We start from the raw sequence: 25,189 nt of genomic DNA on the forward strand, positions 1-25,189 counted from the left end.
AAGGAGCAGCGATAGGAATGTACTTTGGTTTGTTAAAAGAAAAAACGTTGAAACAAAATGGACAGTTCAGAAGACTATCCTCAGCTATTTTTCTAATTTCTTGTCGTGTAATGATTTTTTAAAAGATGAACACAACTAGTTTTTGGTTTGATTCTATCTAAATTTTGGAAAAATATTTGCATTTCATTAAAATAAAGATTTTAATATGCTTTAGAGAAATCGAAAGCAAGAATTGTTAATTTTTGAATTTGGAGGTTTCAATTAGTTTGTCAAGAGTTAATAGTTTGACAGATTAGAGTAGCAATCTTAAGTAATTTTCAGCGTGGAGAAGGAAAGGTTAGAAAAAATGTTTCCATTTTTTGGTGGTGTTGTTGATTGAATAACATTTACCAACAAACTTTTGTTTGTTTTCCTCTGGTCGGTAGTTTGGCCTAATAATTGCGTCTGTTTGGTGTCCAATTTTTTCGCTGATAACTTTTTATAAAGTCCCTAATGTTTGCAAATTAAGAACAAAGAACAATGAAAACATTAGTTAGCTCTGTAATTTAGAAAATAAATAAAAAACTGTAAGTTTTTGTCAGCCTATGATTTTGATTTAAAAGCTAGTATAAATTGCTGGCTATATTTGATTTGTATATTTTGTTGTGGTAGTGATTGTTTTTGTGGTGTAGACAGAAATGTTTTGATTGTATTCTCTGAAACGAGTACTTTGAGTTTTTTTGCTTCAAATAGGAGCTTTGAATATATTGTTAGTAAACGAAATTTTGAAAATTAGCTAAATTTTGTCAGAATAGCCAAAAACACTCCAGGAAATTTTATATCTGTTTTTCTTATCAACTACCCAAGAAAAAGATAACAAAAAGATTGTTTTTGCTGTTCACTTTTTGAACTTTGTTTGTATGATTTGAGAAACCAAATCTGAAGAACTTTCACTGTCATTTTTTGAAGTTGTTCATTTCAGCACGCCTGATCATCACAAAGAGATGAATCCAGCACCGATATCATAATAATTTTTACAGAAAACTTAACATCAACAACTTGTGAACTTTCTTTGAAAACACAAAAATGAATCCATAGATAAAATTATTAAACTATAGAAGAATTTAAAAACAAGAAGAAATGATTTTTTTGATTGTTTTGGAAGATAATTAGCTGACTTTTTCAAATCTGTTTTTCTAAGCAAAGAAAGAGCAGGCCTAAGAACTTGCAAAAAACACAAAAAAAAAATTTTTCGGTAGTTCATTGGAAACTATTGGAGGTTCTTGTTTCGTACCTGACATGATGGCTTTTTAAAAGTTTTTACTGGAAACAATTTTCATATTAGAATGTTTTATTTTTAATTAATTTGTAAATTTTATCAAAGAAGAGGATTCTTATCAATTTTTTTTTCAAACCTAAATTTGCCTTTTTCACTAGAACAGCAATTAGGATGATGACTGCAACAACATCTAGTGCGCACACTGACAAAAAAAGAATAAAAAACTCGTTTTCCTTGTGAACAATAGGTAAACAAAATTTAGGCTCATTTTCACCTCATAAAGTGATGCATTACGGTATACAGCAATAACAGGGCAAAAAACAAAACCATTTTGTTCAATTTTTCAAATATCAGTTCAAACGTCAGTTTCAAACATGCAGGTTTTGCTTAAAAATTGAAAGGTTTTTTCTGTTCTACACCAAGCATAAATTTGAAACTGACAAAACGTTCTTTGGGGTTGACGAAAATTTAATAAAGAAAATTTCACACATTGTATAACGTAATGATTAAAGTTAATTTCTGAAAGATTCCAGATTTCTTTTTGAAATTTTCATATCTATTTTTTTAAAAAAAATTAAAATCACGTTGGTTCTATAAATATCTTTGGATCAGTTTTTTTGGTATTTTTCTTATCTCAAGTGATAAAGCATAATTATGACAGGAGTTTTATTTATTCAAGCTCCAACGTTGTGGTGTGGCTGTGAGAATGCAATTTTATGGTAAGCTGCGTGCATTATTTATACTTCAGAAAAATTTCGACTTTGATATCAAAGTTATTCTACATTTCATGGAAAGCAACAAAACAAAAAAATGTCTGAGACGAGACAATTCAGATAAAATTTTCTGAAATTTATGCTCTAAATCAAACAAAGAACAAACATTTTTTTTACCGTGTTAAGAATTTTGAATTTGTGTAAAAAGATAGCAAAATATCATGGCGAAACAATAGCGAAGGTTAAGAAGCCTGAAATTGATAGTGCTCATCGATATTTTTCGACAGTTTTTAGCCGACAATATTTTATAGATCACTTATTTTTTTCGACGATTTTTCATTCTACATTCATCAACAGTTTTTTGTCGATTTTTTGGAGTGAAACCAAAAGGTACTTTAATGTTCAAATAGCTTATAAATTTGTATGTGCAAACATTACTTTATTGCAGGGTATTTTTTTTATCAAAAAGCGGTTTCAGTTTCCGCACACACTAATTTCCCAAAAGATGAGGTGAAAATTATGCCAAATTGTTGATTATCCTAAATCGAAACCCAGTAACTCGTGTGTAGTTCCCGTTATGATTAACATTAAAAGTTTATATGAACTCCACAATTTCTCTGATTTACGAGAACAAATTGACGACACAGTTTTCAACCAATATTTTAAATTAAGTTAAATGCAGCTTCTCTTTGCAGCTGTTTGTTTTTTGGCTGGAGGATTCTAATTGTTATCTAACAGGTTATTGTTGACAAAAGTAATAATATTCACCTTTTTTGATTTTTTTGTAAATAACGGGATATTAACGCTAGCTTGATAATTTTTCAAATATTTTGCTGTTATCCCCCGATTTTTGGCCCTTTGTATCGTTTTTTGATATTATCGGTAAGGAATTAAAACCCTCGAGGCACTGATTACTACAAGGAATGCAAGATGATTTTTGTACAAAGTGGTTTTTTTTTCTACGAATGTACGCTCATACGTTTGTATGTGCGCTTGTATAAAATAAAAGATACATTGAATTTTTCATGTTCATTTATTTTCATTGTTGTTAATGTTCTTTTGTTGTTTGACTTAAGATTGTTGTTTTCTCTGAATTGATCCGTTCTTCAAGAATATATGGGCTATTTGCAAAGCCGTTATTTCGGGGGATTTGAATTCGGGTCGTTTGCGGAATTCTTCCGGCTATTTTTTTTTCACTACATATAAAAAAACGCTCCAACTATTTTCGGATCTAGAATTTTCGATATTGTCTCATTTTGAGAAAAATTTCCTAAAATTAAAATTATCGTTTTAAAAGAGCTAAACTGGTCCTGCCAGCCAAAAAGAGAAACGCTTTGGCTGTTTTCGCAAATTTTTTTCTTATCACAGACGGCTATTTCTTATGTTAATAGGGGGGGGGGGGTCTTAAGTGGATAAACAAGCTAAAATAATGAATCCAGTCACCATAGACTGTTTTGAACTGAAGCAAAAAGACAAATATTTATCACCTGACTCGTTAGAAAGAATTACATTTGACAAAGTAAGCAAAAGTAAATCAAACAAAACGCGACACGCGAAGTATGACACGCGACACGCGACATGCAGCACGCGAGGCGCGACTTCTATCTAAAATTGTTTTGAGTTAAAGATTATTTGTTTGCAGTGTTTCTTTAAAGTGAACAAATTTATATTCGCGATTAAGTAAAGTCCAAGGTTTGTCTATCATCCTTGATGTCATGTTGTTTCTTTATATTGCAGTTATCTTATAAACTGATCTAGATATAATATTTATTTCTAATTAATCGCCAATATCTGATGGTCGCGTTTCGTTCAAAATGAGATTCCCAAGATATTTTTCTCTGATTGGTACGTAATTCTTCCTTTTTAAACGAAATTATGCTACTACAAGACAGATAACTTCCATCAAGTTTGCATATGATAGGAAAACTAGCACTTTTTGAATGTTAATTTTTCTTGTATTTTTCGAGTGCTTTTTTAAAACTCGTGTAAAAATGTGCCTAAAATCAACGAAAGTTGAAAAGGAAGTTGAGATTGAATTTGCGAATTTGAAAGTGCGTTTTTTTATTGTAAGTCAGGAGAGGAAACGGTCAAATAGATATCTGAAATCCTGTGAGCTGCAAAGTATACATATATAAACATGAATATATACATAAAAACACATAAATACAAACTGAGAGCAAGAGGAAGAGAATTTGCGAATTTGAAAGTGCGTTTTTTTATTGTAAGTCAGGAGAGGAAACGGTCAAATAGATATCTGAAATCCTGTGAGCTGCAAAGTATACATATATAAACATGAATATATACATAAACACATAAATACAAACTGAGAGCAAGAGGAAGAGAAAGTGATTTCACACGAAAGCGCCAGCACAATCACACTAACCCACACCTAAAACAAAAAACACCCAAGGTTCTGCTACCAGACGGAAACAGGTACATCCACACCGATCCAGACAGAAAGTGTCTATGTCTAATCAGTTTTGGGCTGAGGATCTTTAGAAAATTTAAATAACAAAATCGTAGCCATTTCTATACATACAAATATCAAACTGGGCGGTCGATGCTAATTATGAGCTTTTATCGGCTAGTGTCCCGAAATGTCAGCCGATGAATCATTCTTTGTAAGCAGATAGCTTGCAGCTCACAGGATTGACAATAATTGATACGTTATTTTGATGACTCAATACTCAATTTACAATTAATTCATTTGTTGTAAATTGAGTATTGTTGTAAATTGAGTAAATCAACACTAGTTCATTTGAAATTTTTTAGTATTATAATTCATACGAGATTACGTGTTTTTTATTTTAGAAAAACAGATCGAATAAAGTTTTTTAGTTTACTCCTCAAATTTACATCAATATTTTTCTGAAAAGCACAATATCAAATACAAATTAACACAATTATCTTCTTTCAAATCCCTATTTTTCAAAACAAAAATTGCGCAAACTGACGATCGATTCTAAAGCAGAGATTAGATATAGATTTTATCCACTTTTAGTTTTGATTAATTGTGCGGTGAACTTGTTCAAGCCTTTTTTTCAGAAAAAAACTAAACAAATTGTTCACAGTAAAATCTAAATCAGCGCAGAACTATTTTCCAAATCACTGTGTTATGTTGCTTATAAAACTCCGAGAGGGCAATTACGCAAAAAATTGGGCAATATTTAAATTGAGGTATTTAGTTGATAATCTTTTTGGCGTATTTTTTACTTCACGTCGTATTTAGTTTTAGCAATAGTAGAAAAACTTAAATCTACAAACTGCCCTTTTCATCATTTCGACCTTTATAATTATTGAACAATGTGTTCTAAGACTGAAAAAAAAACGGTGATTTTTAGTTTGTGGACTCAGTTAGTGGTTCAGTTAATTTGAAAAGCTTCGTAGCATGTTTTCTACTTTTTAAGGTAGTTAATTTCAACAGTTAACGGAAACTTGATTTCCCGAATCCGTTCTGATTGTTAGGGAACAATGTGCATGCAAAAAGGAAACAAAGCATCAAAACATGATGTAAGGATGGAGTTGCGCTTGTAAATCTTTTTAAACCGAAAATTCATCAGCTCTGTATTTGTTTTGGTTTTCGTTCTATGTGAGTTTTTTTGAAAATAATGATTTTGGCTATTAAACTGAATATTAAACTGAATGCTTTTTTGCCATTAACCCAGATGTTATTTAAACAAAGTTTTAGCTTAAAGATCCGGGTTGACGGCCATAAATAAATCCCGGTAATCAGTCAAGGTCATATATGACAACAGGTAAAATCATTTGAATTGTGCTCATTTCAATGAGCACATCTTGTTTCGTTTTGTTTTCACTCAGAAAAAAACCAAAAATTAGTAATCACGTCTTTATATCAAACCAGGAAAATAAAAAATCATGTAATTCAGCCACGTATAATATTGATTTAAAAAAGCTTTTAATTAACTGTCAGTTAATTGACGCTGGCTGCGTTAAAAATGATAACAATTAAACGAGTTTAATTCGAGAACATGCAAAAAACGGAATTCAAAAAAACTATTGGAACTTAGCATTTAATTTTTCATGGAATTCATCAAAAATTTTTGGATTATGGTTAAATAATTTTTTATTACATATAAAGTACCTAACACTTTTGAATGTAGCTCATTTTCGCAAAATATGAAAATAAGCTCCACAAGACATGTGGAGCCTACTTGCCAAAATTCAAATAAACCAAAATCTGCGAGGGCAAAATTTGTTCTCTAAAAACGCGTCATTAAACTTTTAGCCCTTTTAGCGGCTAGCGGCCGGTTTGTATAGTTTTCATACAGGTTTCTCACGACTTCCGGGTCATTTTTTTTCCAATTTGAGACACTTTTTTTTCTAAATTTTCCCGAAAATCCGTCTTTTTTCGTAATGGCTGCTTCCAAATTGCCCAGAAATGTCCAATAGGATTCAGTTTCGGACTGCATGCTGGCCATTCTAATATCTTCTACTTCTTCTCTTGGAAAAAAGCCGATAGTATTCGACTTATGCACAGGAGTATTATATTGTTGAAAAATAATGAACAGAAAAGCATTGATTTCTTGTAATTTTTCAAACGTTCCATATAACCGTCAGCGTTTTGCCTGTCGGGACACTTAACAAGCATTTTCTGTTCATCTGATCTTACCTCAACCCAAAACATAACTGATCGTTTGTCCGAACTCAAAAATTATGTTTTTTTTTCAAGAGATCTTGTCTTCTGAAAACTGGAACAGTTCCGGCACTGGAGATGCGCACCCTTGTTTTATTAGCACAAATAACTTTCTGCCAGAAAAAGGTTTCTTGAGCATATTGATACACCATTGTGAGCAAAAATACTTGTTTTTCTTCTTCGAACTGACTCTTATGCAGCAGTTCTTGAAAAAACACAATACTTTTTGAGAAATCATCTAACTGTACCTCTGTAAATTGTATCGTAGCAAGAGAAAGCGTTATGAGTAACTCTAAACAATCCAGTGAAATTTGGGATTTCAAAAGATCGCTAATTAACGTTTTTTTTGACAATTTTGGGGGTCTTCTGCTCAATTTTTTGGCCTAGAAAATGTTATTTTTCAAGTAACGTTTGTATGCATACCGTGCACTGGATCCTGCATGCTGATTCAAAGTTGGGTTGCTTTTGTATTTTCGTCCATGAAAATCCGACACCTTGTAGCGTAACATCTTGGCAAATAGTGAAAGAACAAAGCGGTTTAACCATTTTTTCTGTTTAAGCGAAGGAGAAAGTGAGAATAAATTTTTCCCTTAAAATTTCTAGATTTCACACCTTTTTTCTTGCCTTACCGCAAAATCATGCTTATGAAGCACGATTCATGTTTTAAAAGCAGAAATCATGCTGTACTTAGCTTTTTGGTACCATAGTGTAATTCTTAATGACCGATTTGGCCTTCGCAGATTTCGGTTCCATTGAATTTAGGAAAGTAGATTACATTCCTTCATTGTTGAGTAGTTCACTATGCTTAATTTAGGTATGACTTCGCAGTGTTATGAAGGATGCAAGTTTTTGTACATGCCTATAATTGGCCGCGCTCTTTTCTTTAATATTGGTACCGATTTAATTTAGTTATAATTATTGTCACAGAACTATGGAAAGACGCATACTTGACCGGGTACATTACAATTGATTATCAGTGAATGTCTAAACAAAAAAAGTAGAGCTGATGAATAATGTGCTAAGCTATTGTTAATTGAAGCTCATTGTCAACTTTTTTCAGTTCTCGCTCTCAGTTCACTTGAGTTCTCCAGCTCCAATCAAATCCGAGAATCACTTACATTCATTCTGCCATTCGAAAAAGATGGGCTTGGAAAACAGTGTCTTCAGTACAGGTATGCGACAATCTTATTAAAAAAATTTTCATTCCTTTAAGATTTTACCTCTACATACAGTAATGAACTCTATAATCAGACTTCCTCATGATTTAGTGAACTCTGATCACACCAGCTCAGACTGTAATGAATTCTGATCAGACTACATCAGACTGTAGTCAACTCTTGATCAGATAACCTCAAAGTGTGACCTGAAGGGACTATCCCAATTTTAAGCACCAGAAATCCGGCCATATATGACCAATAAAACTCTGATCAAACTGTCCTACATTTTTGCTATGGGTCTCAAAATGTAGACTTAGGCCTCAGTGTCCGCTCACAGGAGTGGTTTTTAGAGGTTATTAAGTTTCTGAATTTTTAACAACCTCTAAAAAACAATAACGATCACTGAAATCTGAGCGAGATTCTTTGGGTTGAGACTCACACAAATTGCGTCGAGCTGGAACAAAAATTGAGCATGGTTAAATCTGGTTTAAGCAAAAGTTCCAGCTTGGTACGATTATGGCCCGGCTAATGTCCAACAAAAGGAAAATGGAGTGGGCCATAAGACGAAAATTATGTATTCACTAAAGTTGAGCAACAGTTTCAATTCCAAGTTTTGTCAAATGTAGCCATAACCCAGGCCCAGGTAGAGATTTATGAAAAGACAAAGCTCTATCAAAATTTACTATTTTAAAGACCATACTCGACTCATTCCAGCTCTGACTACTAAAGCCCGAGTTTAAGACATGCTGGACTTTAGCTCGACTCAAATTTTTCTCAGGAGGCTTTAGCTGGACCCCAATTTTTCTCAAAAAACTTTAGCTCGACCCATGATTTTACAAAAGACTTTAGCTCTACCCAAATTAAAGACTGGACTTTAGCTCGACACAATGTTTGCAAACGAGACTTTAGCTGGACTCAAAAAGGTCTTTTCATGGGTCCAGCTAAAAGTCATTTCATCACAGCCAAACAAGGTCTTTTCATCGGTCCGTCTTTAGTCTTTTCAGTCTTTTTTGACACCGTCTAATTGTGGTCAATATTGCCACCTTTACTAGAATTTAAAGTCTTTTCATTAGTCGAGGTCTAGGCCTGGGAAAGGAACGGTACCCCCAGCCAAAAATGGATGGTTATCTTGTAGGAATCTGGCTGATTCGTACAATACTATGCATCTGCTTCCAGATTTCTTCAATATACTTATTGTTCTGCCAGAAATCTGAAGCCATTTTTGTGCCAAACTCCTTCAAGATAACTAATGTGCGTAAATGAGATTTTAATTGGATTTATCATTCTTTTGGTTGAAACTTTAAAAATGCATGTGTTCTCGCAAATTTGAAATAGAAACTCTCTACTCAATTTTTTGAATTGCTGAAACAAAAAAACTGTTTTGTATATTTAAGCAAGCACCTTTTTTAAGTGGAACAATAAATTGGCCTAGAAGTTGCTCCAAAACTACAGTAGCGGAATTTTGAACAAAAAAGTGCAATATGTTCTGACACAATTTTTAATCCAGCAATCTACAGTTTTTTTTCAAATGTTTTTTTTGACGATCGGATGCCAAAGCAGGTACCACGGTTGAGTTGACGGCTTTAAGTGTAGATTGAATTTATCTGCATGATTAAATGTTTCCCGTTTTATTCACGTATATTACATTTGGGGTTTTCAATTTGATTTTTCTCTAAAGAAATATTACGCAATTGAGTTTAGTCTCATCACGAAACACTTAACAATGTTGATGAAGTATCGCAATTTAATAATTAAGTCACCAAAATTTTGCTTCAAAGCGTTTTTAGTAGTCAAATGAGCAGTTGGAATTTTTGAATGACTTTTCTCATTACCTTTTGAATAAGTAATTAACATACAAAACAACTAATTATATCAAAATTTTTCTCAGAAATTCCTACTCCGGCTAAAATTTTTGTTCGTGATGAAACTTTGAGGCAACTAAAATTTGAGGCAATCGAAGTTCGAGTTGGCATCAAGGTGTTCTTTAGACCCCGGCTATATTATGTTATGGTCCCTTTTTGAATGTGGAGATGTTAACTAGGGTGATTAGGCAGCATGACAACTTCAACAAAATTGTTTCTGAATAGCAGTTTTGCAAGGCTCAATTTAGAGTCATAATGATTACTTATACACTTATGCACTTTAAATAAAAAGATATTAAGTGATTCTTAATTCATTTTTTTACAAAAATATATTTCATCACTGAATATCAATATTTTTTTTTGCCATAATTCACTATTTTGCGTCGTAAGAGCTTCAGAAAGTAATCATAAAGTTATATAGGAGTGAAATATTTATCTGTATTTTAATTTTTTGTTGAACTGTTCTGCTTTTTTTCGACTTCGATATCAAAAATTACTCAGCAATCAATTTTGAAGTCTTAGAGATAACGGAGAAAATAATGATCAACAAGAAATTCCAATTGTTGGCCAAAGAGGCCTATTAGTTTCCCATAAAACCATCTGTTGTTACGAGAAGAAAGAATAACTCTGTATACAAATATTATCGGCTTTTTGAACTTTTTAAAAGTGGATTGATATTTTGTTTTTTTTTAAAGTTCTCTCAGATTAGAGTGAATTATAATTGCGCTTTTAATGAACTTTGCTAACAATTTCGACCTCTGTTTGGATTTTCCCTGACCTCCTCAACGTTTTCCCCATCTCATTCAGCACATTGATTTACATTTGCATTTGTCTTATTAAATCACTTGTTTTGTCCCATCTCAATTTTAGTACAATTTTTTCCAATCGTTGTCGGTTATGTCACTTCAGAGAGTTAATAGACAAATAAACTGGGGAATAAAGGTTTGCCACTTGCGCAAAAAGTTTGACAGTGCACGAGATCTTTTCTTGAAAGACAAAAGTTTACCAGCAGAGCTTTTCATTGAAAAAGTTTGAGTTCTTAAATTTTTTTTACTTCCTCTCACAATATAAAGAAAGCAGTCGAGAAACCAAAAACTCCTCATTCAGGATTTTTGGAAAGTACGAATTGACCAAAAACTCCAGAAATGTCCAGTTTTTTTCTAAAGAATAAATGCCAATCCAAATGGAGTGACAGGTCACTGATCTGAAATTTTTCTAGGAAGTGGAATAATTTACCAATTGAAATCCGAAAAGAAAAAACTAAAAATAAATTTAAGGATAAGCTAAGCAGCGAAATGGTCAAACTGCATGAACGTGTTCCAATAGATAGACATATACTAGGCTTTAGGAATTTTTTTCTACTGAAGTATAAAGACCAAACTATTCATATATTTACGAAGCGATTTTAAAAATGTAAATATTTAACCAAACGTTTTTGTTATGGTTATGACTTTCAATTTACATTTTTGAAGATTAAAAAAAACTTGATTTCTTTCCTACTACTTATTACCCCTACCATCAACTGAATTTCTTATTTTTCTCATTCCGCAAACTGTATGGGCTTCAACTCTTTACATTGTTCCACGTTCATTCCAGTCTTTGCATGCGTTTCATGTGCTCATTCCGCGTATTCCATGTTTTTCCCGCTTATTATTTATTCCGGTTGCTCTACCCTAACCTCTGTGAATTGTTTAAAGCTCTTTTATATAAAATCTTTGCTCGCCTGTGTGCCGAAAAGCGCGTGATGTAATTAATAGAATGTTAGTTTGTCTTGTTTCCTCAAATTAATTGAGTCCAAGACCGGCACGACCTCTCATAAAGGAGGCCCTCATGAGAACAGTCTGACAAAATCTGATCAGAGGCCATTTCGGTCTGCTATGCTCCAATGACAGTTCATTTTATTCATGAACTGTTTGGTTATAAATCATTTTGTTCTGGGACCTCAACCTGGGCTGAGTTTATGTCATCAATTTGTTTTGCAGCCAATGGTTTTGTCTACAAGGGTTCCACACAACAGAAATGAAATCGAGACAGCCAGAAGAAGGTGACTTGCAAGAGTTTCAGAGAAAAATTTTCTATTCTCACCAGGAACTCAACTGGTTTTCATTCAAGCAAAATGACAAAGCAAACTGTGAGTATATTTTCAACAACCAATCACTCGAAACATTCAGTCGAAACAATCTATACTTTTTTTATAAATCGCAATATAAGTTGGTGGGTTTATTGGAATCTGTGAGTTCAGACTAGATTTGCATTGAAATCGGCGCAGTATAATTTATTATTAATGAAGTTGTTCGCCTGATTCCCGTTTTGACAAGAAAACAATGCTCAAGAATCGGTAACCAAGTTAGTGTTTCCACGTTTGAAAATGGTACTTTTTTGTTTCGATTTATTTAATTCTTTTTTTTACCTCTGAAGTGAGCACTTGTAAAATATATACTGAACATCAAAAGTAAGCTAGCACCCGCTAGTTTTACGAAGTAGAAATTCAACATTCGAGAAAATTTTAATGGTCTTGTCTGCAATTGAAATTCAAATAATTCGCGATTCTACCTAAACAGATAACCCCTTGTAACGTTGGTAGTAGTATATAGGTGAGTGATAGTCCCGGGGGGGGGGGGGGGGGTGGGGGCCCCATGTATTAAGATAGGGTATAGCGGTATTTTCGGAGTAGGGTCCCCCTCCATGTATTAAGATAGGGAATAGAATCTCCATGTATTAAGATAGGGTATAGGCGCGTACATGTATTAAGATTAGGAATAGAATCTGCATGTATTAAGATTAGGGATAGAATCTCCATGTATTAAGATTAGAAATAGAATCTCCATGTATTAAGATTAGGAATAGAATATCCATGTATTAAGATTGTGTATAGCCGCCATGTATTAAGATTAGTCATAGCGGCCAACATGTATTAAGATTAGTTATAGCGGTCGACATGTATTAAGATTAGTTATAGCGGTCGACATGTATTAAGATTAGTTATAGCGGACGACATGTATTGAGATTAGGTATAGGCTACATGTATTAAGATTAGGTATAGGCTACATGTATTAAGATTAGGTATAGGCTACATGTATTAAGATTAGGTATAGGCTACATGTATTAAGATTAGGTATAGGCTACATGTATTAAGATTAGGTATAGGCTACATGTATTAAGATTAGGTATAGGCTACATGTATTAAGATTAGGTATAGGCTACATGTATTAAGATTAGGTATAGGCTACATGTATTAAGATTAGGTATAGGCTACATGTATTAAGATTAGGTATAGGCTACATGTATTAAGATTAGGTATAGGCTACATGTATTAAGATTAGGTATAGGCTACATGTATTAAGATTAGGTATAGGCTACATGTATTAAGATTAGGTATAGGCTACATGTATTAAGATTAGGTATAGGCTACATGTATTAAGATTAGGTATAGGCTACATGTATTAAGATTAGGTATAGGCTACATGTATTAAGATTAGGTATAGGCTACATGTATTAAGATTAGGTATAGGCTACATGTATTAAGATTAGGTATAGGCTACATGTATTAAGATTAGGTATAGGCTACATGTATTAAGATTAGGTATAGGCTACATGTATTAAGATTAGGTATAGGCTACATGTATTAAGATTAGGTATAGGCTACATGTATTAAGATTAGGTATAGGCTACATGTATTAAGATTAGGTATAGGCTACATGTATTAAGATTAGGTATAGGCTACATGTATTAAGATTAGGTATAGGCTACATGTATTAAGATTAGGTATAGGCTACATGTATTAAGATTAGGTATAGGCTACATGTATTAAGATTAGGTATAGGCTACATGTATTAAGATTAGGTATAGGCTACATGTATTAAGATTAGGTATAGGCTACATGTATTAAGATTAGGTATAGGCTACATGTATTAAGATTAGGTATAGGCTACATGTATTAAGATTAGGTATAGGCTACATGTATTAAGATTAGGTATAGGCTACATGTATTGAGATTAGGTATAGGCTACATGTATTAAGATTAGGTATAGGCTACATGTATTAAGATTAGGTATAGGTTACATGTATTAAGATTAGGTATAGGCTACAGGTATTAAGATTAGGTATAGGCTACGTGTATTAAGATTAGGTATAGGCTACAGGTATTAAGATTAGGTATAGGCTACATGTATTAAGATTAGGTATAGGCTACATGTATTAAGATTAGGTATAGGCTACATGTATTAAGATTAGGTATAGGCTACATGTATTAAGATTAGGTATAGGCTACATGTATTAAGATTAGGTATAGGCTACATGTATTAAGATTAGGTATAGGCTACATGTATTAAGATTAGGTATAGGCTACATGTATTAAGATTAGGTATAGGCTACATGTATTAAGATTAGGTATAGGCTACATGTATTAAGATTAGGTATAGGCTACATGTATTAAGATTAGGTATAGGCTACATGTATTAAGATTAGGTATAGGCTACATGTATTGAGATTAGGTATAGGCTACATGTATTAAGATTAGGTATAGGCTACATGTATTAAGATTAGGTATAGGTTACATGTATTAAGATTAGGTATAGGCTACAGGTATTAAGATTAGGTATAGGCTACGTGTATTAAGATTAGGTATAGGCTACAGGTATTAAGATTAGGTATAGGCTACATGTATTAAGATTAGGTATAGGCTACATGTATTAAGATTAGGTATAGGCTACTTGTATTAAGATTAGGTATAGGCTACAAGTATTAAGATTAGGTATAGGCTACATGTATTAAGATTAGGTATAGGCTACATGTAATAAGATTAGGTATAGGCTACATGTATTAAGATTAGGTATAGGCTACATGTATTAAGATTAGGTATAGGCTACATGTATTAAGATTAGGTATAGGCTACATGTATTAAGATTAGGTATAGGCTACATGTATTAAGATTAGGTATAGGCTACATGTATTAAGATTAGGTATAGGCTACATGTATTAAGATTAGGTATAGGCTACATGTATTAAGATTAGGTATAGGCTACATGTATTAAGATTAGGTATAGGCTACATGTATTAAGATTAGGTATAGGCTACATGTATTAAGATTAGGTATAGGCTACATGTATTAAGATTAGGTATAGGCTACATGTATTAAGATTAGGTATAGGCTACATGTATTGAGATTAGGTATAGGCTACATGTATTAAGATTAGGTATAGGCTACATGTATTAAGATTAGGTATAGGTTACATGTATTAAGATTAGGTATAGGCTACAGGTATTAAGATTAGGTATAGGCTACGTGTATTAAGAATAGGTATAGGCTACAGGTATTAAGATTAGGTATAGGCTACATGTATTAAGATTAGGTATAGGCTACATGTATTAAGATTAGGTATAGGCTACATGTATTAAGATTAGGTATAGGCTACATGTATTAAGATTAGGTATAGGCTACATGTATTAAGATTAGGTATAGGCTACATGTATTAAGATTAGGTTTAGGCTACATGTATTAAGATTAGGTATAGGCTACATGTATTAAGATTAGGTATAGGCTACATGTATTAAGATTAGGTATAGGCTACATGTATTAAGATTAGGTATAGGCTACATGTATTAAGATTAGGTATAGGCTACATGTATTAAGATTAGGTATAGGCTACATGTATTAAGATTAGGTATAGGCTACATGTATTAAGATTAGGTATAGGCTACATGTATTAAGATTAGGTATAGGCTACATGTATTAAGATTAGGTATAGGCTACATGTATTAAGATTAGGTATAGGCTACATGTATTAAGATTAGGTATAGGCTACATGTATTAAGATTAGGTATAGGCTACATGTATTAAGATTAGGTATAGGCTACATGTATTAAGATTAGGTATAGGCTACATGTATTAAGATTAGGTATAGGCTACATGTATTAAGATTAGGTATAGGCTACATGTATTAAGATTAGGTATAGGCTACATGTATTAAGATTAGGTATAGGCTACATGTATTAAGATTAGGTATAGGCTACATGTATTAAGATTAGGTATAAGCTACATGTATTAAGATTAGGTATAGGCTACATGTATTAAAATTAGGTATAGGCTACATGTATTAAGATTAGGTATAGGCTACATGTATTAAGATTAGGTATAGGCTACATGTATTAAGATTAGGTATAGGCTACATGTATTAAGATTAGGTATAGGCTACATGTATTAAGATTAGGTATAGGCTACATGTATTAAGATTAGGTATAGGCTACATGTATTAAGATTAGGTATAGGCTACATGTATTAAGATTAGGTATAGGCTACATGTATTAAGATTAGGTATAGGCTACATGTATTAAGATTAGGTATAGGCTACATGTATTAAGATTAGGTATAGGCTACATGTATTAAGATTAGGTATAGGCTACATGTATTAAGATTAGGTATAGGCTACATGTATTAAGATTAGGTATAGGCTACATGTATTAAGATTAGGTATAGGCTACATGTATTAAGATTAGGTATAGGCTACATGTATTAAGATTAGGTATAGGCTACATGTATTAAGATTAGGTATAGGCTACATGTATTAAGATTAGGTATAGGCTACATGTATTAAGATTAGGTATAGGCTACATGTATTAAGATTAGGTATAGGCTACATGTATTGAGATTAGGTATAGGCTACATGTATTAAGATTAGGTATAGGCTACATGTATTAAGATTAGGTATAGGTTACATGTATTAAGATTAGGTATAGGCTACAGGTATTAAGATTAGGTATAGGCTACGTGTATTAAGATTAGGTATAGGCTACAGGTATTAAGATTAGGTATAGGCTACATGTATTAAGATTAGGTATAGGCTACATGTATTAAGATTAGGTATAGGCTACTTGTATTAAGATTAGGTATAGGCTACAAGTATTAAGATTAGGTATAGGCTACATGTATTAAGATTAGGTATAGGCTACATGTATTAAGATTAGGTATAGGCTACATGTATTAAGATTAGGTATAGGCTACATGTATTAAGATTAGGTATAGGCTACATGTATTAAGATTAGGTATAGGCTACATGTATTAAGATTAGGTATAGGCTACATGTATTAAGATTAGGTATAGGCTACATGTATTAAGATTAGGTATAGGCTACATGTATTAAGATTAGGTATAGGCTACATGTATTAAGATTAGGTATAGGCTACATGTATTAAGATTAGGTATAGGCTACATGTATTAAGATTAGGTATAGGCTACATGTATTAAGATTAGGTATAGGCTACATGTATTAAGATTAGGTATAGGCTACATGTATTAAGATTAGGTATAGGCTACATGTATTAAGATTAGGTATAGGCTACAGGTATTAAGATTAGGTATAGGCTACATGTATTAAGATTAGGTATAGGCTACATGTATTAAGATTAGGTATAGGCTACATGTATTAAGATTAGGTATAGGCTACATGTATTAAGATTAGGTATAGGCTATATGTATTAAGATTAGGTATAGGCTACATGTATTAAGATTAGGTATAGGCTACATGTATTAAGATTAGGTATAGGCTACATGTATTAAGATTAGGTATAGGCTACATGTATTAAGATTAGGTATAGGCTACATGTATTAAGATTAGGTATAGGCTACATGTATTAAGATTAGGTATAGGCTACATGTATTAAGATTAGGTATAGGCTACATGTATTAAGATTAGGTATAGGCTACATGTATTAAGATTAGGTATAGGCTACATGTATTAAGATTAGGTATAGGCTACATGTATTAAGATTGTGTATAGCCGCCATGTATTAAGATTAGGTATACCCGGCCCCATGTATTAAGATTGGCTATAGCAGCCGCCCTGTATTAAGATTAGGTATAGCCGCCGACATGTATTAAGATTAGTTATAGCCGCCGACATGTATTAAGATTAGTTATAGCGATCGACATGTATTAAGATTAGGTATAGGCGCCGACATGTATTAAGATTATGTATAGCCACCATGTGCTAAGATAAGTTATATCCGCCATGTATTAGGATTAGTTATAGGCGTCGCAATGTATTAAGATTATTCATAGCCGCTGACATGTATTTAGATTAGGTATAAGATCAGGGGTATTTTTTGAGATTTTTTGAGATTTTTGTACAATTTTACGCTGTTTTTTTTTTCAATAATTTCTAAATACTCTCTTCCGATTGGTTGAAACTACCAGTTTAAAAAATCAAATGAGTTGAAACAGGGCATAAACAGAAAAAGATTACACATTTTGCGAAAAAACAATATGAAAACAAATAAAAGTGGTCAACAATTTAAAAGTTGACTAGTACTATACAACTTTCGTCAGAGTGAGCAGTTTGCTATGTGGTGCAGTTTTTAGCATTAAAATACGATAAAAAGCTCAAAATTACGCAAAAATGATGTCAAACAGCATAAAATCTGCTAAATAAAATCAAACTTTACGAAAGTTTTACTGAAAACTGAAGTCAAAAATTCACAATTTAACCTAGATGTTTTACGATGACGTATAGTCGACATTAAACAGCAAGATGGCGCAGTGGTAGCGTGCTGGGCTCATAAACCAGAGGTCGGTAGATCGAAACTACCTCTTGCTAATCTGACATTGTCACAGTACTAGTGAACTCGTTATCGCTGAAAACTTGGAAAAACGTCAAATAATAGAAAAGCAAATGAACTAGAATTTAAAAAATCACAGACACAAAATAAACTAAACACATAAAAATACATCCTCAATCTAAGACTAACATTGAAAAAGTATCAGGAAACTGAGTCACAATTACCCGAGTGGGTTAATAAAGTCGATAAAAAGAACAACTTGCGTAGCTAACTGAGTAATAGTCACAATTGTTAAAAAAATAATATCGACTTTATTAGTCAGCATGTTCTTTTTATTCTGTTTCTTGCACTCAATTTACGTCGAAACATGAGAACTACTACCCGCACTCAATAAAATGCTTGTTTTAAAACGTGCTTAGTCGATTAACTGGTTAGAATCTATGCTAAATATTTAGAAAAAGGATATTTTGAGCAATTTAATGTATTTTTGTCATAGAGTGCTCTTTACCATATGTTCTAGAATAAGTTAAGTACTTGATTCTGATTGGTTGAAAATACTGACTTTCATAAAACAAATGAATTAAACCAGTTCAGATATAGCGAGATTAAAATATGAGCAAAATACTATATTAAAACCACAGAATGCTGATCAACAACTTATAAGTCGACTAACGCAATATAAATTTCGTCAGAGTGAACAATTTGTTATGTGATGCAGATTTTTCCAACCAATATAGATTGACAAGGGTCAAAATCACGCAAAATTGATATCAAATAGCATAATCTCTACTAAATTGAAACAAACTTGAAAATTTTTAATTCTTTACAAAAACGAATGCAATATGAAAATTTTTTTTCACCCATCAATTTTAACCAATTCTGTTACAAATTAAAGGTGATCAGAAAAAAGACAGCTGAAAGACTAGTGCACACAATTTCTTGTCAACTAGTACAAAATGCGTTGATTGGAAACAAATTTTGTGAAGAAATGTGACTCTCCACGAGAATTTCTCAAGACAGGCAATGAAAGCAAAGGACTTTGCGCGCCTAGTTCAACCATTCGTCTACGTGATACAGATGAGCTGCAAAATTTAACAGAAGAAGTACAAAACTCATACAATAAACGTTGCATATGACATAAAATTTGTCTGTTCGTCGCATAATATCTGTAAAAATTATAATCTGTTTTCCAAAATATCTCTGGAAAGTCAAAAAAGCAATAGGAGCTTGCCTACCAAATTCAACAATTTTTTCTTAAGATTAGACTGTCAACACAAAATTAGAAGAACATTGCTAAATTTTTTCATGCTAAATAACAAGGTCTGGTAGTATTTTGGATACAGAGCAATGATATTGATAATTTTTTGTTTGTTTGCTACCGTGTTTAATCTGTTATAGAGATGAAAAATTTTGGGGATAACTAAATTTTTATCGATTGATTACCAAAGCAGGAACAAAAACCTAATGTCATTTTACAAAAGATTTTTCTAAGTAGAACGATTTTACCTATCAAAAAGAACAATCTTCCAATTGACACTGTTTTCCAGCTAAAAACGAGTAAAATTGTTGAAAATTTGCTTTTTTTGTTCAGGCTAGCCTAACAACCAAATCCTTGAAATGAAATGTACGTACTTATGTCATACTGTTAAAATAAATCAGGAAAAAAAATATTCCTACAAAGGAGGATTTCGAATCATTAAAATTATTTTTAGCAGAATCCTAACATTTTTTCTGATGTAATTTTTCTCTCATTGATTGCTGCCAATAGTGTTACTGAAGCTATTGTTTAACATTAATTTACACTAAAAATTCTTAAAGTCACTTGTTTTCAATATTAGGTGGCAAAAAACTCAGAGCAGAAAATTTACAAAATCAGTTAACAAGATAATTTAGGAATAAAAAATAACAATAATTTTACTTTACAAATGCAACCAATCGGCTATATGAAACTCATTTTCTTACTCACTAGCAGTGCTCAAAGCAATTAACACCTAAATTTCGTAGTATAAGATAATTGTTATTGAAAAACATATAATAATTAGATATCAATAAAAGTCAAGTACAACTATTGAAAACAAAATATTGCTAAATTTAGAATGCATCACAAAGTCAACAGAAAATATTTTGTTTTAATGCATTGAGAAACTCAGTTTGTTTATGACATGTCAAAAAAGGGTACCATAATCAGCGACGACTCATCGTCTAGAAAGATTGCAAGGATCGTCAACAGAGGAAAGCACTAATCACCTCATCTGTGTTTTTATCCAGTTCTTGTGATCCATATAGTTTAAAAGCCAACGTCTCCAATATCAAAAGATAGTTCCGCTCGAAATTCTCAGACTCATGAAATTTCGTAAGTTGTTCCCTCTGTTCGTTATCACTTTCTTCCACTGATCCATTATCCTTCCTTGGAAGTTGCTGAACAGGGATGGATTTGGAAAAATTTTCCAAACCCATAGCTTAATGCGTATTGTTCTTTGTTGTCTAATGCTAAGAAAGATGAATCTTTACTCTTCTTCGTAAAGATTTGAGAATATACGAGAAAAGATAAAGTCTCACTAATCAAGAGTTTTATTGTTAATCATGTTATATTCAGCAATCAAAATTTGAACTTTTAGCTTTTCAATGTGAGATTTAACAAAACCAGTAAATCATTTCAAGTTAAATTGAGTAAAGAGTAAAAAACAACGCGGAACAAATTATTCTTCAAGATGAATTGAGTAAAATTCACGTAAATTGCGGAGCAACTCAATCTGAAAAAACAAAATATAATGATTAAAAGCTGATATGTAACTTTGAGCTACTCGACGATGACTCATCCCTTCCATATATGAAAATGACGTCATTTCTTTGAACTCCGTTCCAACGATGTTGTGAAATGGAAATTTCGTGTTTATCAGATTGATATATTAAAGTAGTGCGTCGTAATCCGTTATGAATAACCCACTTTAGTTCTGAAAAATTGGACTCACTGTCAAGTTTATCAATTTTGGGAAAATTTAGAGCTTAAAGAACTTTATAAGAAGACTTTTTTAGTTCGTAGTGAAGTCTAACGTGGAATACTTTAGATTTATTTCTTAGACTCAGAAAAATATTTCTGGAGGAACCAATATTCCAACTCATTTTCAGTTTGAAAAAAAAGAAAAATGATTCAAATAGTATGAATTAAAAAGACAAATACATTATAAAATCACACATTTATTGAAATGTACATTCTTGAATATTAGAAAAGTCCTTCAGATTTTGTATCAACTCCTTGAATTCATCCAGAGTGTAGCTGACATAAGTCACTTGTTTGAACTCGTTGTTCTCCTTTCAACAAAAAAGTCGAAATTGTACATAAGTTGAAGCTGGGTTGTCCTTGATGTATTGGAGGAAAGTAACATAGAGTCTGCGATTTCGTCCAATGCTAATCTCTCTCACTTTGTGACACTGTTCCAGCACGTGTTCCGTACCTATGTTTTTGTCGAATTGGGGTTGGTTTTCTCTCATCTCCAGTTCTCCATTGAGAAGATCCTCCTTGAGGAAGCAGAATTTCTTAAACTCATAATCTCCAATTCGCAGTTGCTGGTACTTTTCAAAAGTCCCAGAATTGTCTTTTCTAAAGACTTGGAAGGTTGGTTCAGTATAAAGTTGTCCGTTTCTTGAAATCTGGGACATAGTAAATCTCCAACAACTTGTGCTTAGAGTGAAAGAGAAAGTAAATGATGTATATGTACGCAATTCCTCTCAATAACTTAAAATTTCCTTTTATGGTAATGACGTCATGTATACCCATAAAAGGTATTCTAAATGACGTTATTTCCTTATAGGGTAATCTATTCGGAAATGTTGAGGTTCGCAAATTTTTTAACCAGAATTTCAAACGGATCCTGGTGTTTAGCTCGTCTGTGTTGCATTAAAGAAAAATAGTGCTTGAAATATTTTGAACAAGTATAACAACGAATTTTTTTAGCCTTCTGTTTCTTGAACTGTATCATTTCGAAAATGGATTTTTATGGAAACAGAAATTGTTACCTCTAAAAATAGAAATTACGTTACCGTAATTTTTGTTTCCATATATAGGTTCTATAGTGTTATCCCGATATAGAAATGGCAGCAATAATGTGTCAGGTTTTACCTCAACTTTACAGAGATTTTAATGACAAGACAATATTCATTTCTGTATCAGTTAAGGAGTATAAGCCTTATCTACTCACTAAAAAATACTCCGTTGCTACTCATAATGACAACTTTTGTCCATTAAGGACTTGTCGCTACCACATTATTCTCATTTCATCCTCAGTGAAAGAGATACTAGAGAAAATGGAAAATTTGTCTTATGTTTATCAAAGAGTTGATTGCTTGTACACACTCTATAAATATCAGTTCTTTGGTTCCATTATAGAAGAGTCAGGAGTGGTCTAGTGGTCTTTACTCAGTTAATCAGAGCGGTAGAACACAACTTGGAGAATAAGTACGTGGAAAAAGTGCCCAGTATCTCCAAAAAACGATTGAGCAGAAAGAAGTTCAAGCGTCACCTTCTACGCGCTGAGCAAAGAAATGCGAGTACTCAAACCCTTGGATCATCTTTTCTAGATAGGGTGCATTCCCTTAGAAATTCAAAGTATGAGAGTGAACTTATAAAGATTGTTGATTGTTTGTTAGATGGACATGGCATAATTGATAATCCTCTTTTGTATCTTGAAATTAGAAAATAAAGTATATAATTTCTTGCTTGTGATTTGTATTTACCTTTATAATTTAAATTAACTTATTGTTAAAAATCAATTTTTAAAAAACTTTTCTTACAAATCAAAAATTCAAACAACTTTTTTTTTATTAAATATCGAAAAATTTTTCAACCTTTTCTCTTAAAAATCGAAATTTTTTTCAAAAATTTCTGTTAAATATCGAGTTTTGAATTGAAAAAGTTTTCTTGAATGTCAAAAAAATTTTCAAAAACTGTCATTTAAAAACGCAAAAAAATTTTCATTTTTCTTCATTTTACGGTATGATTTTGCGCAAATAAAAGAAATTTTCTTTACATTTTAAAATGACAACTTTCGAACTTGTTTTGTTTCAATAAATATCAACTTTTAAAACAAAGATTTATATTAAAAATTGAAAAAGTATTTCAGTTTTTTTCTTAAAAATCAACTTTTAAAGGACCGTTTTTGTTAAGAAACAGAATTTTTATCAAATTGTTCTTAAAATTTTGACAAAAAAAATTGCTGTGTTTTTTTCAACATAGCTTGCATAGTGTTTGTAGTAAAGAAAAAGTTCAACTTAAAAAAAAAGAATTCAAACAAAAGTATAAATACACCACAAGTAATTCAAGTATAAAATTTACAATATCAGGTTCATTCAAAAAGAGTTCTCACAACGTGATCTGGCAAGTTTTGAATCTCATTGCCAAATGGACGGACTTTTTCAACGATTGCTGGAGGCTCTGTAGGTCGAACACTGATGGGGGTTACCGGAACCTCATCAGTCAGCACAATGGGGTTGTGAGCTGTTCCGTCCTCTATGGAGGGGGTTGTCATTGACGGTGTAGTTGACATATCAGTCGAACCATAATACTGAGCTGGATCGAAGTTTTCCAGATCGTTAAAGGACCACGTGGTGCTAGTATCAACACTCAGTTCGCTTTGTTGACTGCTGCCAGCATTGCTCACTATCTGGAGAAGGCTGCTTTGCTGCTCTGGACTGGATAATTGACTTGTCTCGGCTGTATTGAACCAGTTGTTGGGAATCTGTCCTTCCTCCCACGGAAATGTGTACTGAATGCTTCCAGCAACGTAGTTGTCGGGAAAATCTGTTCCGTTAACGTGAGGGTAGTGATGCCCACTGATCACAGCAACTTCGTGGCCCATTGCGTGAGTTCCAAGCTGATTCTCCGTGATTGGAACCTGCCCCTGATGATATGTGTCAAACTGTTGTCGCTGGTGCTCAATAATGTGCCACACTGTGATAGGCAGGTTTAGAATTGACTCGTAGAACCCATTCGATAGGTCTCTGATGCTGATCCGAGCAGTCTCCTCTGTGAAAGAAACTGAGTAGAGAAGGCTGTTGTTCTGCACTGTAAATTCCATTTCTCAATGAGGTGAGATTAGATGAGAGATTAATGTAGTTGAGACAGAGGTGATGTTTTTTTAGAGAATAGAAAGCAAGTGATGCCAGGTGAATTTTTCAGCTCTATTTATACTAAACTCCAACCAACGAGAACAAAGTTTCCAAAAAGGGTAAAGTTTAGCAGAAAAAGTGACGTTATTTTCCAGAAAAGGAAATGCCTCAGTTGTAAAGTTACCAAAGAAGGAATCATCTCATAGAAAATCTAACATTACTATCCGAAACACGTAAGCTCAAAACTGAATAGTGACCAAAAAAGGTACTTTTTGCACGTGTTATCCTAGTTAACAGCCAAAGATGGATAAGTTAGAGGAAATGAGTTGACGTAATTGATCAAAAAAGTCAAGCTTTGATAAATTCTCTCCATCTCGTTAAATCTCAAATCGATCTCGGAAAATGTTCCAAATTTGGAACTAAATTTTTGTATATAAATGTTGGGGAGTCGTATTCCAAATCGTAGTCTTACCCCCTCTGCATTGTAGTCCTTGTAATAATGAAAGAACAGCGCACTCTGCAGAGATGAAGTAATTGTTACTGGTTCAGGAATTGGGATATAATTAGATTGAGACAAATTTCTGTACTGTTTCATTATCTCTGGGACAGAATTCAATATGAAAAGCATTTCATAATTGTTGATGTGTAGTTCTGACGATAAATCGAAAGATTGTTTTGTTATGTAGTCATCATACTCGAATTTTTTATAGAAAAGGTTGCATATTCAAATCCTTTACTAAATCGGATAATTCTGTTGTTTTGAGTAAAAACGTCCAAAAAAATGTAAAAGAAATAAGAGTCAACATCAATTTCGTCTACTCTGTAAGCATCAGCAATTCCTTCCTTTCTTTTGCAAATTTTTTCCAAAAGTTGTAAGTGATTTTTGA

The 25,189-nt window shown here is 32.5% G+C and overlaps 1 protein-coding gene across 1 annotated transcript in view; it reads left to right on the forward strand.

Annotated features, from left to right (window-relative positions):
- The first annotated feature begins 3,774 nt into the window (after positions 1 to 3,774).
- LOC142349055 (uncharacterized) overlaps positions 3,775 to 25,189 on the forward strand; it is a 30,302-nt gene continuing 8,887 nt past the window's right edge. Inside the window, exons 1-3 of the mRNA XM_075400468.1 lie at positions 3,775 to 3,816; positions 7,686 to 7,797; positions 11,627 to 11,775. Of these exons, the coding sequence (XP_075256583.1) occupies positions 3,786 to 3,816; positions 7,686 to 7,797; positions 11,627 to 11,775 (292 nt within the window). The 5' untranslated portion in view covers positions 3,775 to 3,785. The remainder of the gene's footprint in view (positions 3,817 to 7,685; positions 7,798 to 11,626; positions 11,776 to 25,189) is intronic.

The sequence above is a fragment of the Convolutriloba macropyga genome, chromosome 11, assembly GCF_964194025.1.
Source record: "Convolutriloba macropyga chromosome 11, txConMacr16.3, whole genome shotgun sequence".
In the NCBI taxonomy this organism is placed as follows: Eukaryota; Metazoa; Xenacoelomorpha; order Acoela; family Convolutidae; genus Convolutriloba; species Convolutriloba macropyga.